The sequence below is a fragment of the Ips typographus genome, linkage group LG2 (assembly GCF_016097725.1).
Source record: "Ips typographus isolate SLU linkage group LG2, UJ_Ityp_2.0, whole genome shotgun sequence".
In the NCBI taxonomy this organism is placed as follows: domain Eukaryota; kingdom Metazoa; phylum Arthropoda; class Insecta; order Coleoptera; family Curculionidae; genus Ips; species Ips typographus.
Genome location: NC_138423.1, coordinates 2,420,470 through 2,438,341, shown reverse-complemented (window position 1 = coordinate 2,438,341; position 17,872 = coordinate 2,420,470). Strand labels below are relative to the sequence as shown.

The window sequence follows — 17,872 nt, the reverse complement described above, 5'->3', positions numbered from 1 at the left end:
GAACGCAACGTGGGCGTTAAGGTGAATGGTGTATGGGTCAACAATATTCGTTATGCGGACGACACAGTTCTAATTGCAGATAACATGGAGGATTTGCGGATATGCTTGGAATTGTCGGGGAATGCAGTAAGAACATGAGCCTCAATATCAACACCAAGAAGACTAAATTCATGATAATTACTCGAAAGCCACAAGAATTTCAAAACTCAAGTCTAACATATGAGAATCAACCAATAGAGCGAGTAAATAAATTTAAATATCTAGGAACGTGGCTGTGTAGAAACTAGGAATTTTAGTTTAGTCATTGGTCAAAAAACAGCTTTGAGTTTGCTGTTTTTTCTTTACCAATCACAAACCACAACCATAAGAAAAAGCAAGTTAGACTTTGTCTACTACAACTAAACCTAGAAATTTCTAATATTCAGATAGGTTAATGTTTTCCATGAATCCGGTTTTTAACAGAAAATCAGAGAAATATCATCTTTCAATAAGTAATAAAAAATTATGGTTTCTTAAATAAAATTTTTTGCAAACCTGGAGCAAATTGTAGTTCCCCTTCAATCAATTCGGGCTGCATATAAGTTAGGAGATAATTCCTGCAAAGACGTCTGTCCCAATCATCTGTTATGTGTCCGCCGTACATTATTTCTCCGAAAAGGTAGCGGAGATCCTCCCAAGGCACCTAACGATTTGTAATATGTGTAAAGTGAGCACAAAAGAAACACATTCTAATACCCTGCTATTGCTCTCCAAATAATTATACAAAACGCTAACGCTGATCGTTAAGTCGCCAACATTAAACGGATAATTCCTGTTCCATCCTTGGGGACCAAACTTTCTTCGTTCGGCTACTACCGCATGAAAATAGCAGAGAGCGAATAGGATCACTTTAAATTCGGCTTCCTTGGAACACATCTCCAAAGTTTCCTGATTAAAATTGTCCAGTGCCTTGTGCAGATTAGCGAACATGCCCGTCGGCGGTTCGTTTGTGATTTTAATCGAGGACTCTAATATCCCTTGGGGTATAACGCAGGAATGCGGATCGGACGATGGCTCAGCGCTTAAATACAACCGATATTTTTCGTGACCTAACAAAAAGTCAATGGAAAGATTTAGTTGACCAACAAATAATATTTTAGTTTGCAAACCTATGTCTGAACATTGTTCCATCTTCTTTTCTAACGTAGCGAGCCATTTGACCACAAGATGGATGTTCTGGAGAATAACCCATTGTCCCTTTTGCGCAGCCATATCCATAGCATTTTCAGCTACGATTTCCTGACCTTGACCCAACGACACACTATGGAAATTGCCAGCATCAAAAGTGAACCCTAACTTTTTTCCCATCGCTTCCACATCTTTAAGAGGGTTTACACCAGGTGATAAAATAAAGAATACTGGAGTCTGGGCACTAGTTTCCTCGTACGATTTCTCAAACGCCACTGTTCTTGCTGTAACGTATTTGTTCCCCAATTTTTCCTCGATATAAAGCCGAACTGCGTAAGTCATTCTGTCACCCCTCAAACACCTCATTATGCACAATCTTTGTAGAGTAGTCTTGTTCTTCCATTCTCCCGGAAACTTTTCCTTCTCCGGACATTCACTTTCTACAAACTTCCTCCACCGTTTGGCAGAACCTTCAAGATCTTTATCCAAACCTTTAAACTCATCTATAGAGGACAAGGCTTTGATACCACCCCACGAAATGTTATTCAAGAAATCTACTGGAGAATTCAGGTTAGCAATAATAGGAAATCTAAGCAGGAAATCCAGCTCCTCTGGATTAATTTCACCAAGTTGCAACTGGATTTGGAAAGTCATTTGGGCCATAAAAATTAACTTGTCACACTCAAACAACCCTCTAGACGTGTACATAAAAACTGAAAATGAAATGCTATCTAGCAAATTAGTAACCCTATCTTTAAGCTTTTCAGCAGACAGGGCACGTTTCAAAGAATCACGAAAAACCACACTGAAAGCCTTCAAGGAAAACTGGTAGATCATATTGATTCTAAACAAGTCATTCAGAATGAAATACAGCAAAGATGCCCTGGCTGCACAAGGACGATATTGCTCTCTAGCTTCATCAATTTTTACTGAAGTCACTTTGGCTTCTTCAACTTTAATAGCAATTTCATTAGCAGTCTTTTTGGTAGTTTCCAAATTCAACACCAACTCTACGTCGCCCAAGATGTTGCCAGTAGCTGAAGACAGTTTGTACAGCAAGTTTTCTTCGCAGGTTTTTAAGGTGATTTTAAAGTCGTTTTGCTGTTTGGTCAGTGTGGATTTCAAAGTCTCTAAGTCGGGACGTTCACTTTTGACCACTTCAGCCAATAACTGCTCCTCCAAACCGTCACGAGTTACAGTGAAATTGATCAAAGTGGTTTGAGCTTGGATTTCAGGTTTGTAATGTGGATTAGCCAGTTTGGTGTGTAAAATCAAACGAAATCTTGGGTCATAATCGATTTCTTTATCACCTATTTTGATGGCTCTCCCTTTTTTGATTAAAACTCTGCCAAGCACTGGATCAAGTACAGCATCCAAATCCTCTCCAATATTCTCAATTAATACAGTACTTCCTTTAGAAATACACTCTTCAATAGAATCCAGGTAGGTCCTCTGAGTAGTTCTGACCACTTTTAAAGCATCACCAAATTTAGTTTTGATCCATTTCACCCCCTGAAGCTGTGGATCAATCATCAAAGGCCACCTACTGGAATTAGTCAAAATGCTAGCGTTTTCCGCCGACATTCTATCAGTAGGAAGACCTTCGTTATTCCACTGAGCGATTATAGCATCATTAGCCAATAAAGTCATGGGATCCAAATTAGGGGTCATTGGAATAGGAAACTCAAGTTTTTGGAAATAAGGTCTCCAATGTTTCTCCAGAATATCCATGCGATATTTCTTAGTAAAACATCCCAAGTACGAAAGAAAAGCCGTAACCAACAGTATATCTCCTGGAATAGTCACAATAGAGGCGTTATAGTCTTTAATTAATTGTCGCCAACGTACATTTTCAGAAGCTAAACCGTTCACAAGCCTATTGGCCAAATCAATCATCTGAGTTGTAGCATCAGCTTCAGCTTGACATTTCAACTTGGCATTAGTAGCTTCCTCAAAATCTCCCCTCAAAACTGCAAGCTGCCTCTCCAACTCTTCCAACTTGAGTTTCAACTCGCTGAGGCGCCCTCTAGCGTCGGAGAGTTCTTTATTAGCTTGAGCCAAAGCTTTACGTTTGGGTTCCACAACCACAAACACTTCGTAGAATCTCAGAATGTTGATAACCCAAGCACACAGGCCAGCTGCAGCTGCTGATTTACTGAAGATTTTTTCTGGACTGAACTCTGGATCTTTCAGATACTCTAAGGTTGCCTTAACTACATCAGGATTCATATTTTCTTTATCATAGTTGATCAAGTCGTACAAAAACTGATCGACTTTGTTCATCATCAGTTTGCATTCCTTCCAACTTCGGTCTTTGGGAATTTTGCCTTTTTTGGAAAATAGTACCAGCACAGCAGCACATACGGAAACCACAGCTTCAGGTGGACTACCAAATGACTTTAACTCAGTCAGATTGTTCTTGTTTAAGGTATTCAACGCTTGTTGGGCTGCCACTAAAGCTGGCTCAGCTTTGGCCAAATCTTCAGCACACACTTTAGCTTTAACGGACACGTCCTCTTCAAAAGCTTTGACTTTGGCTTCTTCTTCACTTGCAATCTCTTGTTCTTTAGCCACTTTCTCATTTTCAATTGATAGAACGTCGATCAAGGCAGTGGCTGCTGCATTTTTCTCCTTTAACTCCACTTCCTGAACTGCCAAGACATCTTTCAGACCATCCACTTCTTCAGAAGTGGACGCTAATTTAGTTAGACCATTTTGCAATCTAGTGATACTGTTGTAAATTTCTTCAGTTTTTTCTGTTAAAAGTTTTTGGTATAAATCGATTTGTTCTAAAAACGATTTAGGAGTGGTGTAGTTGTAACGCTTTTCGTTTAGTAAATAAATCTCGGAAAAAGCGTTTACCACTCCATGAGCGTGGGACATAAATAGGGATACTGAGTTGACTAGGGGAGGCGGGAGAACTTCGATTTCAGCTACAAAACGTTTAGACACTGATTGCAATGCCTCTGTAGGCCAATCGTGGAACCAATCAATGGAAGAGCAGTTAACTAGAGCTGGAAACTTCCTAGCCCGAACTCTGAGGGTTGATCCAACTGGAGAGAAGCACAGCACTATTTTTAACAAGCGCCTAACTCGATCTATGAAAAACTTCCAGCAATTTTCTGGTGTATCTTGTATCCCTACACCTTTTACTTCACCTCGCATAGCGCTGATTACATTATTCACATCTTCATCAGGCAATAGCTCACTTATTTCTCCAGATGCCAGAACATCGTTGATCAAAACCAGAAAAGACTCATCGGGGACCTGGGCGTCTGTCATCAAAAACACAATCCCTACACTTTTAAGTCCAACCTTCATATACAAACTGGCTATATCAGCCTTCATGTCAGCCATAGAATAGCCTTTCTTTAACTGAATTTGAAATACTTCAAAAGAAGATATGAAAGCAGCTAATCGCGTTAAAGACTGTTTTCCAAAACCCCCTACACCAACTAGCAATGCATTGCCCCTCGGTGCTTCTAAAATTCTGTTAATCCTACACACGTGATACATTGCATCTTCAAACAACACCAAATTCATTGCAGCCACTAAATCGTTATAACCTGCTAAAGCTTCATGCAATAACCGACTCAAGTGGTCAAAATCGTGAATCGGGAAGTACTTGGGGTCACCAATACCTTCAGCAAAATGGCAGAAAATTAAAGGTTTTTCAAAAACAGCGTTTTCGTCGAGTTCTTCAAATCCTTTTTTAACCGTTTCGATTTGTAGCTTGTTGAATGTATCCATGTCCCGTTTTTCTACTAACTTATCACCGTACACTCTATTAGCTTCATGCATCCACAATCTAATTAACGTTGTTGTGTTGGGAATAGCTGCACCATGAGCAAACAGCATTCCCTGGAAAATATTAGACAAATCCCGTAGGGTAAAAGTGTAGTGAAACTTGACTGCAGTCGGTAAAAATGTCTGTCCAACTTTAATGTGAAGGCCGAAAGCTGCTTGAACCAAAATAGGGCACAGTTTTTGTACGTTAGCATTAAATTTGTGCTGAGTATTTTCTAGATGTTGCGACAGTATTGAGTTGTAAATATGCAGGCAATTTTCTTCAGAAGGAAAACTGACAGCAAAGACGCAAAAATGTCGTTGCAGTCTTGGATCTATAGTAAAAGAACCTGCAGTTGGGTTCATGGCTGATATAAACTGAACATTGTGGATTTCTTTTAACGTCAACTTTTGTCTATCGTACCAGTGTTGATAGTCCATGTACTGTTTGAGTAGGGTGTGTGGTTGAACGGTAAAGTATTTGTCCACTTCAGGCATGTTCATGTCGTCTATAAAGTAAATCATGGTCTTGTTACCTGGAGGGCCATACACTTTGCCCGCCTTTTTCTCTAAAGGTTTTTCCAGGATTAGTTGTAACATTTCTGATGTGGTGTAAAAGTTGAAGGGTACATTTGTAACGGCGTAGTTGTCTGTAAGTGCGTTTAGCTTCTCTTGGATGATCACAGACTTTCCACTTCCAGCAGGTCCAACCAACATTACCGGGACTCTTCGGTTCATTAGCAAATCCAGGAAGAAGCGAATCCTGCTTGTTTCAGCAGTGTTGACCAAAGTCGCTTGCAGTGGAATATCCATGTCCAGTTCGAAAGGAGAAACCAACTCAGTCCATGGTACGAACCTTTTGGTCTCCTCTTCGATGTAATACTGAAAAACGTTACCACCAACTGGGAATTTGACAGTTTTGAACTCATTAGTGAACCATTTGCTAAACTCATTACGCCAGTCCACAATCTGATCTTGGAAAAGGGCCGAACCGAAAGACCAAACAATGGAGAAGACAAAGTAAATTTCGTACCACTCTTTTGGACAATCCGGGGGAACATTTTGGGGTGTGAGGAAACAATCCAGAAGATTAACCAACATTGTTAAGTGAGCTATGTCGCATATGGGGGTAATTTTTTTTACTTTCTTGTGTACAGCTTCCAAACATGGTGGGACATACTTGTCAAATAAAATCATTAAATTGGCTTTTTCACTCTGTTGAGTTCTGGTGTCGATCCATGAGGCTATAAAAGGATTCCAACCCAAGTCAGCAGGGTTAATATACAGAATTCCAGCTCTAGACACTGTAGCTGGGGTTGCTGTCCTCAAATTAGCAATTTCGAATAAAAGTCTCATGGAACGTGTTAAGGCTATTCGCTCATTACTAGCAAGAGTTAAAACCTTATTATCATCCATTAGAGTGTTTAAAGACTCAATCCACATTGGGTCTATATCTCCATCAAGTACAATCCACTTCGGACCATCACCGGTTAAATTAGCTTGATCCCTCATTATCACAGAAAATAACCCATCCTTCCATTCTCTAGTAGCAGGATTAATAACACCAAACAACTCATCATTAGTCACAGCCTTGGGGTTCAAATCATTATACATTGGTTTACGTTTTTGATTAGCATAGGTCTGCTGAAGGCACTTCCAAACCATCGACTTTCCAGTGCCGGCAAACCCAATAATAAAGACCGAATGTCGAACAGCAAACAGCTCTTCAAGCTGCACAACCTTCAAGATGAACCCATCTTCAGGCTGTAGCTTCATTTCAACAGCAGTTTTCTTGATCATTTTTTCAAAATCTAAATTACGCTTCCTAGGCACATCAAGAGCAGGAAACAAATCAACAATCAAACCCATAAACACTGGAGTATCATCAGTAACAATTTTAGGGATATTGAAATCCCTCAATGCTCTCATCAGCACTTGATCTTCCGGTCGTTGTTTGTCACTTCGTTTAAGTGAGCCGGCCACGACCAACACAGATTTGATAGCCCTCAATCCCCAATCGTAGTGATCCTGCTTACTGAGCAGTTCCTTACATAACGTATACAAAGTGATAAACTTTCTGGCCAACAATCTCGCTTCCTGGAATCCTTCAGCGACCAACATAATTTCGCAAATCAAAGCAAAATCTGGAACCACCATAGCGCAGGGTCGGAATAAGGCTTTCAAGTTTTCAGGAAGTTCGGTACGGCCTGCATATCCTGGATTCATTGTTATGAACAATCCAACCTGAATAATTAAAGTCGTTAAAAGTGTGCAATATGAAATTTTGATAAGTGGTTACCGTTGGTATTAACCCAACATCTTGACCCAAAAAGAAGAATCGCTTCTTGTTGTCCTTAATGGCATCTTGGATCGACTTGACTTGGACAGCCACCACTGATAATACTTCAACTGAGATGCGATTGAACTCGTCGAAACATCCCCAACATCCAGTTTGAGCCAATCCCTACATTTTAAATCACGGGTAAATTTGATATTTTACTTTGTCTGTCTAAGAGTCTAAGTTTTCAATAAAAGATAAGTAGTCTGAAATGAAGCTAAATAATGTTTTCAAATGGAGAATATGGTTCTACTAGCCATGTAGCCACATTTGATGCTATTCCTAAACACACATACTTTATGAAATGCTAACTAAACTGAAACGTATGTATGCGTTTGCTAAAGCACTGCCGCTACTTTCTGGATATCATCCTTCCACCTAGTCTTTGTTCTTCTTGGGTTTCTACTGCATCCTTCTTGGTCGCCATTCAAACTGTCTGATATTTAGCTATTTCAACTAGCACTACAGAGTAATCAAGGTGAATGATATTTCCATCAACTTAAGATACACGGACAATACGGCGATCTTAGCAGATAACATTGCAAATATACAAGCTATCGTACATACCATAAACGCAAAAAGAGTTTGACCTTAATATCAACATAAACATAAAGAAAAGCAAACTGATGATAGTGGGCAGACAACCCCACGACAACGAAATACTCTATATCGACAATAACCAGATTGAGAAGGTGAATAAGTTCAAATAGTTGGGCACAACACTGAACGACCAATGGGACAACGACGAAGAGATCAAGTTTAATTCCTACCTTTTCTGACAAGAGGTATCACTGGGGCTCCGCCTTCGTATGGTGAATTGTTACATATGGCCTCTACTGTTATCTTTTTTAAATCGGTTTATAACGTTCTACGTCATTTTCCGATACCCAGTCTCCAGTCTTTTTGGTCCATTCATCCAGACCTTTAGCTCTAATTTCCCCATCGATGCCCTCTTACCAACTTTTCATTGCTCTTCCCCGTTTTCTCCTTCCTTGAGGGTTCCAGTTCAATATCTGTTTCGGAATTCGGTCTTTTGCCATTCTGTGCACGTGACTATACCATATCAGCTGTTTTGTCCTTATATCTTCTATAATTGTGTAGGTATTTCTCTTATCGTGGATTAATCTGTCCAATCTGGATCGTCCGGCCACTGAAGTCTTCAGAAGTCCATTTCAGTGGCTAGTAGTGCTTTCTATGAGGTTTCTTTAAGTTGCCATACTTCGGAGCTATAGGTAACTATACTTGTTATACGGAGTGGAAACCTGGTTTATAAAGGTCAAGCCTTCAAAGGATAGAAACTTTCGAAATATGGATTCTGAGAAGACTACTTAAGATTCCCTGTGTAGAACATGTCACCAACGATCAAGTCTTACAGAGAGCAATCACCTACCGACAACGGCTAGACATCGTAAAACAACGAAAAACATCCTACCGAGGACATATTCTCCGACGTCCTAGGCATAATCTACTAAAGGCTATACTAATAGGAAAAATCGAGCGAAAAAAGAGGACCAGTATGAGAGGGTGCGTATTCCTGAAACGAGGGAAGAGAAAAGCCTGTAGAATGTGACAGGAACCTGTCATTGTCAGCTTCTTCTGTCACATTCTAGCAACACTACTCTTGAAAAGTTCGTTCCCTACGTTCAAGAATTAGGTTTATGGACGGAAATAACACTCCTGGCTACGCAATATTGTCAATCATAATGCAAGTAGTATGCATAGTATGCATCATACCTATTTTTAGAGGGTGACAAATCATCACTGCTGCTATGCAGGAATATAGAAAACAAGGGACGAACAATAATAGATTTCGTCACTGAATCGATTTGGTATAAATAAGGCTAGTAAGGCAGACGGTCGGAGACGGTCAGAGGACTCCGTCTCGCGCCACACTATGTAGTCGTCCCGAATTCTGCAACCCGCACCGGGTTCGTAAATTAATGAAATAGTAAATCATTCTTAAACTATAATAATCGCGAGTGTCAAACCTTCCAGAAAGCTACCCTCATTGTCTAACAAATGTAAGTACAATCTATTTAATAATTATAATATTTGGTGCATGTAAAAGGTATTGTTTAAAGTGTTACTTTTGGGGATTATGTTTAAACGATTTATTCTGATTTACTAAGTTGATAAACCAACCATTTTGTCAATTGGTTTTAACTGTTTTAACTTAGTTATTAAATTATAGTTTTCTACCAAGTAGTTCCTCTCAGGAAGGTTCCTCTCAATCTTCCTCTGAAACAAGATCTCGGTAAAGGCGTTTATTAAAGTAATAAACGCACGTCTCGTTAACTTGCTGAGCCAAAAGGGCTTCACAATATAAAGGCGACAATATCCAGGACTGGTGTAACATCGCTGATGTTGCCACGATATTCAGAAGAGCCGAGGAAGGAACACTTTATATTCTCCAGTGGACCCAACGATACCGCGCTAAGAAGCGTGCAGCACCAGAAGAAGAAGTTCATTGAATTGACATATCTTGCTTTTTGCGAAAGCTGGTTATCATAGGCGTACTGAGCGCAATTTTCTATTGCGGTTTGTCTCACAGAAGATACTGGTTTATTTTCCCATTCACTCAGTAGTATTTGGTTCTTAACCTAAACACTCCTGCTTCTATTTTTTCTTGTGATCCATCCGGCACATCGTTTGATAAAGTGATTCTCTTGACGGTAACTGATGGATTTTTTGCTGAAGTTAATTTTATTGCTCTTAAACTTATATTTTCTGATGGTAATATAATAATAAGTCAGATATGGAATGCTTTCCGATACAGTTAGTTTAACTTTCTCTCTTCTACACCTACCAGCATTGCTCATCCGTAACCTGCGCATACCAATTACTGGGTTATTATTTTAGTAACATGGGTATGACAATACTATATACCATTTGGTATCAGAAGAAAGCTACAATTTAGTGGGGGAATGAAATACTTATCCACACAGAGCAAAATAACCATATTAATTTATAGTAGTAGTTGATTGATTTTCAATATCAATATCTGGAAGACTTTTTCATTTCCCAGTCCGTAAACCTCTGACTATTATGATCGGTCTGTTTTTATAACATAATGTAAACATTCTTATGTATAACGCTCAGCTCTTCTGTTATGTTGTATGGATGGAGACAAAACACACTTGATATATGCATGAAAAGAAAAGATTTCCATTCTTCATTCATTCAGTCTCATTTTGGCCTAGTTCGCTTTCCTTATGATTGATTGATGATGATATAAGCAAAATACCTTGTAAATATTTCCTATAGATTTGTAGTCCATTTGCTCGGAACAATTAAACACGTACACCATCATCCCTAAAGCTTTTCCCAAATCTTTCGTCGTTTCCGTTTTACCAGTTCCAGCAGGACCTGCCGGAGCCCCTCCCATAATCAAGTGCAAACTTTGCGTTAATGTGATGTAACATCTGTAAATCAATAACAATATTAAACTTTTTTTAACCATTTAAAAAGATATACCTGTCTGTAAGTGGGGTAATAACAAGCCGGGGTGTATTCCCCAAATATTCGTAGGAATATCGGAATTGTGCATCGCATATATTGGCGAAACAATCCTTTTCCTTATCGTCCCACCTATGTCGCAATTGGCTTTGCCATTGGAACGCTTGAGAATTCTCCACTTTGATGAGAATCATTTTGGCGACGACGTCTCGAGAATGCACATCGATCGTACAAATGGTCATAATTTTTTGTCTGTCACCGGCCGTTAAATCGCCCAGTAACAAGTTGATGAGAGCGCTCAACTGGTTAATTTGCTTCCTTTGATAGTCCTTGAGGGCGTTCTCGTAGCCCTCTTCTAACCGCGCGAAAGCCATATTAACTTCCGTCGTCCACCAAATTTGAGTACCTATAAGTTTTTATGCTCATTACCTATTTTGAACCGATTTTATTTGCATTTCTAAAGTGTTATTGAATGAATGGTGATGTGAAATTGCACTGTTTTTCAATTCAAATCATGCTGCTCTCATTATTATGAATTTTTTTATTGAAGAAAAGGTAGAAATAGCAAAATAAAACTGTATTTTGAAAATGGAAGTTCCGCCATTTAATCAGATACGTCCAAACAGAACTATTAACGATAAGTATGTGGGAAGATTAATAATGAACTTTAAAGAAACTGCATCATCCATATCGGTGAGAAATGCCGGAAATAGCGGTTTTGGGACACGTAGCACTTGACAATACCCAAAGCACTCGCCAACTATCGACATCTTCAGGATTTTCTGAAGACACTCCTGTCAGAAGAACGTTTAACCGAGCTAGAGTCTGAATTAAAAAACCTAAAATATGATGATGTTGGAAGACGTACCTGATGATGTTACGGCCATAGCTTCTACTATGTAGGTGAAACCAACAAATCCATTGGAAGAACAGGATTTCTAATACACAAACGGCATACAACAGCAGATACGAGTTGAAAATCATTCATGTTTACCCGCCAACACTCAGATGAAGAAATGTTTTTCGATGAGATCGTTAATGCCCTAAGAGACCATCATACACAGATTACGATTTTGTGCGATGACTTCAATGCCAAGATAATACAGAGACCACACTAGAAAAAATCGTGTTGGAAGGAAGAAACAACCGAGGAGAGACACTTCTAGGATACCTGCTACAAAACAACCTGTATGATATGAGCACTTTATTTTAGAAAAACCTAAAAGTGGATGGACGTGGGAAAGTCGTGGACAAAGAACGAAATAGACCTTATGGCCGACAAAAGACATATAGTCAGAAACGTAACAGTCCTAAACAGGATGATCACTGGAAGTAATCACAGAATTGTACGAGCCAAAATAGGAATAAATACTGGGAAGGAACGATACAGAATGATAAGGAAAACAAACAACAAAGGAGTATGGAGAAATCCAACAAATGTAGAGAATTTCAAAAAATGGATGCGGATCAAACGAAACCATAAACAATTTGAATGATCAAATAACCGATGCCGTGCATTGGAAAGCCAAAGAAGATACCAAGTTACAGACAAAAGAAAAGCTAGGACAAGCTAGCAAATAACCAATGGAAAGAACAGTTAAAAGAAACAAACAGACAAGTACCAAAAGCGATTAGAAGAGATATGAGATCATATAATCAGAGACAAATCCACAACAATAGGAAACCACAGGAGCCTGAAAGTACTTCGCAGGAATCTCCAAGTGGAAAAATAGAAATGATAAAAGTAAAAGATCAACAGGGACAAATTATAACAAAAAGAGAGGACATTTTGAGAATAGTTGAGGAGAGTTCGAGAAGAGTCAAAAGGAAGCAAACAATATCTGAAATATAGAGACAGAGATAACCACATTTATGAACAAAATAGTTAACCCCAGGGTCAGAGGAGTATCACCATCGATGAAATAAGACGATAGAAAGCGACATTTGGCTGTACCCAACTAATACAGCACAAGTTTACTACAATTACTGTTAAGTAATTAGAGAACAAGAGAATGTTTTAGATAACCTTGCTGTGACAGTTGATTTCAAATCATATACGAACTTATCAACGGCCCCCTACGTTCATGCTAGAACGAAAGAACCACAGCCATAACTACGACCACAACAATTATTGAACACCCGTTATAAGTGACTAATCTGAAATATAACTTACGTTTTTTTAAAACCAAAGTTACTTTGTTGAAGTAACTACTTTGAAGACGAATGAATTCAGAAAAGATAGTCTGTTCAGTGACTTCTGACGGTTACATCCAAATCACCAGCAAAAACGTATGTCGGTGATTAAATGTGATATTGATTGATTGTTCAAATGATTATATTTTCTGGTTATACATAACTTAAGGCAAGGGATACAATAACTTAAACAAATCTTAGAAGGGTACAACACTTGCAGAGGCTTCTGGCAATTTTTAGCAGGTTTTCAGTCCTATTTAGAAGCCTCTGGCAATTTTATACAATTCTTAGAAGGTTTGTGGCGGATTGCACCGATGGATTTAAAGGCGCCCTAGGTTCCACTTAAGCTAAATTGTGCTTTGACTGTGACATGTCATATGCAAAATGTCACAGTCAAATGAAAACCTAGCCTATATAGGCCTCTGGCAAATTTCAACATGACTCTAGAGGCCTCTTGCAATTTTTAGAAGGTTTTCAACAGCATTTTTGGGTTCCATCTATGGAACTTTCAAGATAATCCTAGAAACCTCTGGCAATTTAAAACAGTTCTGACTAAGTTTAAGATACTTGTAGAGGACTCTGGCACTTTTTAGAAGATTCTCATAAGCATTTAGAGGTCGATGGAACTTTTTTTTTCATGACATCAGAAGAAATAGAAATACAGAGAGGTGTTCGTCAAGGGTGTATACTATCACCAATCCTCTTTAATCTGTACTCGGAGGACATAATAAATAGGGCACTTGATGATCAGAACATGGGCATTAAGATCAACGGCATGACAATAAATAATTTGAGGTATGCTGACGATACAGTTATTCTGGCTGGAACATACGAAGATCTGCAGACGCTAATTAATAGAATGGTCACGGTAAGCGAAGAATATGGACTATCACTGAACATAAACAAAACAAAATATATGTTGATGACAAAAACAACTCAGGACATTAGTAGGATATACGTAAACAATCAACCTATTGAAAGAGTAAGAGAATACAAATACCTAGGCACGATCATTAATGAAAACAACGACAGCTCACAAGAAATACGAATCAGAATCGAACAGGCCAGAAGCACATTTATAAAAATGAAAAGGCTTTTCTGCTGTCGGAATCTAAACCTGGAACTGAAAATACGACTAATGAGATGCTATGTGCTGTCCGTACTGTATTATGGGATGGAAGCCTGGACGCTGAAGGTAACCGAAATGAGGAGACTGGAAGCGTTTGAGATGTGGGTATACCGAAGAATACTGAGGATTTCATGGGTAGACAGAATAACCAACGTGGAAGTGATGACACGTATGAATAAGGAGAGAGAAGTTATTACGACAATTAAGGCCAGAAAATTGCAATATATGGGACATGTCATGAGGGGGGAAAAGTATCGAATATTGCAACTTATTATACAAGGAAAAATCGAGGGAAAGAGATCTGTGGGGAGAAGACGTAATTCATGGCTGAAGACCTTAGAGAATGGTTTGGTTGGAATAACAACGAACTATTTAGAGCTGCGGTCTCAAAAATAAGAATCGCCCTGATGATTGTCAACCTTCGAAACGGAGACGGCACCTGAAGAAGGAACTTTAAAAATGGTTCTAGAGGGCTCTGGCAATTTAAAACAAGTTTGCAAAGGTCCAAGACACTTGTCGAAGCTTCTGTCACTTTTGAGAAGATTCTCAAAAGCATTTAAAGGTCAGTGAAACTTTCAAAATGGTACTAGAGGCCACTAGCAATTTAAAACAAGTTTGGAAAGGTTTAAGAGACTTGTAGAAGCTTCTGTCACTTTTAGAAGTAGAAAATAATAATAAAATAAGTAAAATAGCATTTAGAGATCTATGGAAAACAGTTCTGGGAAGTTTTTAGACGCCTCTGGCACGTTTTAGATTTCCAATAGCATTTAGAGGTCTTTGGCACATTTAAAATGATCCTAGAGGCCTCTGGCAATTTAAAACAGTTCTAGGAAAGTTTAAAATACTTGCAGAAACCTCTGGAAATTGAATACAGTTCTGGCAAAGTTTAAGACAGTTGTAGAGGACTCTGGAATTTTTAGAAAGTTTTCAATAGCATTTATAAATCTTCGGCACATTCAAACTGGTCCTATAATTCTGTGACAATTTAAAACAAGTCTGTAAAGGTTTAAGAAACTTGTAGAAGCCTCTGGCACTTCTTGGAAGGTGGTAAGTAGCATTTAGAGGTCATTTCTTAACGGTTCTAGAAGCTTTTGATAATTTAAAACAATTCTTGGAAGCCTTGGGGCACTTGTGGAATCCTCTGGCAATTTCTAGAAGGTTTGCAATGTTATTTATAGAGCTCTGGCACTTCCAAAACGGTTCTAGAGGCCTCTGGCAATTTAAAACATGTCTGGGAAGGTTTAAGGCACTTGTAGAGGCCTTTGGCACTTTACAACAGTTCTGGGAAAGATTAAGCCAGTTGTAGAAGCTTCTGTCACCTTTTAGAAAGTGGTCAGTAGCATTTAGAAGTCTCTGGCACTTTCCAAATGGGAGGTTTCTGGTAATTTAGATCAATTCTTGGAAGGTTTAAGTTCAAACTCTGTAGAAGCCATATGGGTGCTGAATATTCTTGAAATGAGGGAAGGGAATTATCAAGAGAAAGACCTGTAGAATGTGACAGGAACCCGCCATTGTCAGCATCTTCTGTCACATTCTATCAACACTTTTCTTGAGAATTCCGTTCCCTGCTTTCAAGAATAGGCCCCATGGATAGAAGAGGCACAAATGCATGAAAATGTTGAAAGAGACCGACATCCTGCAGTGGATGGATAACGGCTGAAGAAGAAGACGCCAAAATATATGAGTATGACCAATCAATCAAAGACTAATATATGCTATTTAAAAACCCATTTCGCTAGTTCGTTTTAAAAACTTACACTGAAAACAGCGTTTAGTAGTACTAATGTTTTTACAGACATTTTTATCTTCGTCTAATGAAATGAGATAAGGGATGTGACGCAAGAGTGAGAAATCACTGAACAGAGTATACACGTGATGTTACCGCATAAAGCAGGTTGAGCTGGATAATCATAGATCCAAGATTCCCTAGGTTTTTCGTCATAGGAAACAACAGCTTCCCCAAATAACTGACGGAGCGTGCTTCGCATCACATCAGTTACACCGTTCAGCCACACTTCGACTTTTCCGCTGCAATCGCATATCGACACAAAGGGCACGTGCTCCTCGTTCTCTTTCGAAATCATTTCCTTTGCCCTCTTCGAATTCTTGCCGCCTTCCTGAACGAAAACTAACTTGGCCAGAGAATCGAACAGCTTCGTTAAATGTCTTTGTATCAAATCTGGTTGGTTTCCATTCGATAAAATATCGAGCAAGTCTGCGGACGAGACGAAATAAAACCGAGGAAAAGCCAGACGTTTGGTGTCTAGATAATCATTCAAAGCTTTCTCGCATAACGAAAGCTCATGCAATATTCCTTCCAGTTTTTCGCTTAACCCCACTTTATTCGTCGCTTTGACGATGTTTAGAGTTTTCGACATTTCGTTCAAAACCTCCTTGAAATCCCTGTCAATTTTATCGAACCGCCTTGAATCTTCAGGCAACTGATTTCGAATATCTTCGGAACCAATAAAGATGCTTTCTAGGTACATCCACTTTCTCTGCACATCAAAGAACACTCCAATCACTTGATCGGCGTTGTTGAGTTTCTTTTGCCAGTCGGACACTTCACCCAAGAAAAAGTCGATAAACTTGGAGGTCATCATGTTCTGCAATGCCACCTGGTTCTCTTCCAAAGTTTCCACAGTTTCTTCACTTATCGTAAGTAGTCTCAGTTTGGAACGTTCGTGTAATTCAGTACCAAACTCCAACACACTCCATGTGGCGTTTATCTCTTTTAACACTTTCTCCATACCCATTTCTTTAACCGCTTTGTCCACTATGTTCTTCACTTCATCTTCATACTTATGCAGGTTCAACGCCAATAAATCACTCAAGGTGGTGTCGTCATTCATCACAAACTTTACCTATTAAGAAAAAGCTTTATTGTACATACAAAACTTAAAAAATGTTTAATATGGGTATGACAATGGAGGTGATGGTCCAGTGTGGATGTTCGATGCCTAGTGTTGTGTCAGTAGTACTTATCAGCTAGGGTACTCACAGTGTAGATCAGGGTCGAAAGTACGTGGCCCACCTTATTAAAGCAGCGTCCAGGAAAAATGAAATAATGAAATAAAAACAATAACAAAAATCAAAGTGAAATAAGATGACGTAACAATCTATTAAGGTAAATGTTTTAAATGTGACAAATAATGACAGGATGCAACAGGATGCAAATTTTCGACCTACTGGGCCATATTCAGCACCCGAATTCGTCAAATCATCAATTCAATGGGTGGTTCAATCAATTAAATGGGTATAAACCTAGTAAATCGATACAGAAAGCCAAAAAGTGTATAGTCTCTGATATTCAGGGACAAACTTGCAATTATTGCATTCAACTTGCACAAAACCTATTGCTTTTGGATTCAAAAGCCAACCACTGCACTATGAGACACTCTGTATATTATTACGTCATTTAATTCTGCTTGCTTGTTTAGTTCACGATTAAACTTATCAATGCGTTTAACAGTAAATTGCACAAAACCTGTTGTCTATGCATTCTAAAGCCGAAAACTGCATTACTTCAAACGGAACTCCCTGTATATTATTACGTCATTTAATTGTGATTGTCAAGGCCTACCATGTGCTGTACAAAAAATGTACAGTTTCTGAATATTCAGTGCCAAGCTTGTGGTCAAAATGTCCGTAACTCTAACCGTTTTCGTGGTATTGTTGACTTTTTTACTTTTTTTTTTTTTTAAATTGCCTCAAAGGTTTTCAAAATTCACTCCGCCATTTTTGGAATTTCAACAAATGTAAATAGCTCAAGATGTTTGTCCTGAACTGCTCTTTCACCTTTC

At 38.8% G+C, this 17,872-nt stretch overlaps 1 protein-coding gene across 4 annotated transcripts in view; it reads right to left on the bottom strand.

The window, feature by feature from the left end:
* Window positions 1–17,872, bottom strand: part of LOC145724014 (dynein beta chain, ciliary-like) — a 44,862-nt gene that overhangs the window by 5,546 nt on the left and 21,444 nt on the right. For 2 of the 4 annotated variants that reach the window (XM_081972082.1, XM_081972081.1), the window contains exons 12-17: window positions 15,952–16,933; window positions 10,766–11,153; window positions 10,536–10,713; window positions 7,253–7,417; window positions 736–7,197; window positions 535–682 (exon numbers count right to left, since the gene is read on the bottom strand). In XM_081972082.1, the coding sequence (XP_081828208.1) occupies window positions 535–682; window positions 736–7,197; window positions 7,253–7,417; window positions 10,536–10,713; window positions 10,766–11,153; window positions 15,952–16,933 (8,323 nt within the window). Of the gene's footprint in view, window positions 1–534; window positions 683–735; window positions 7,198–7,252; window positions 7,418–10,535; window positions 10,714–10,765; window positions 11,154–15,951; window positions 16,934–17,070; window positions 17,104–17,872 lie in introns of all 4 variants that reach the window. The other 2 variants (XM_081972084.1, XM_081972083.1) reach the window with 2 other exon arrangements.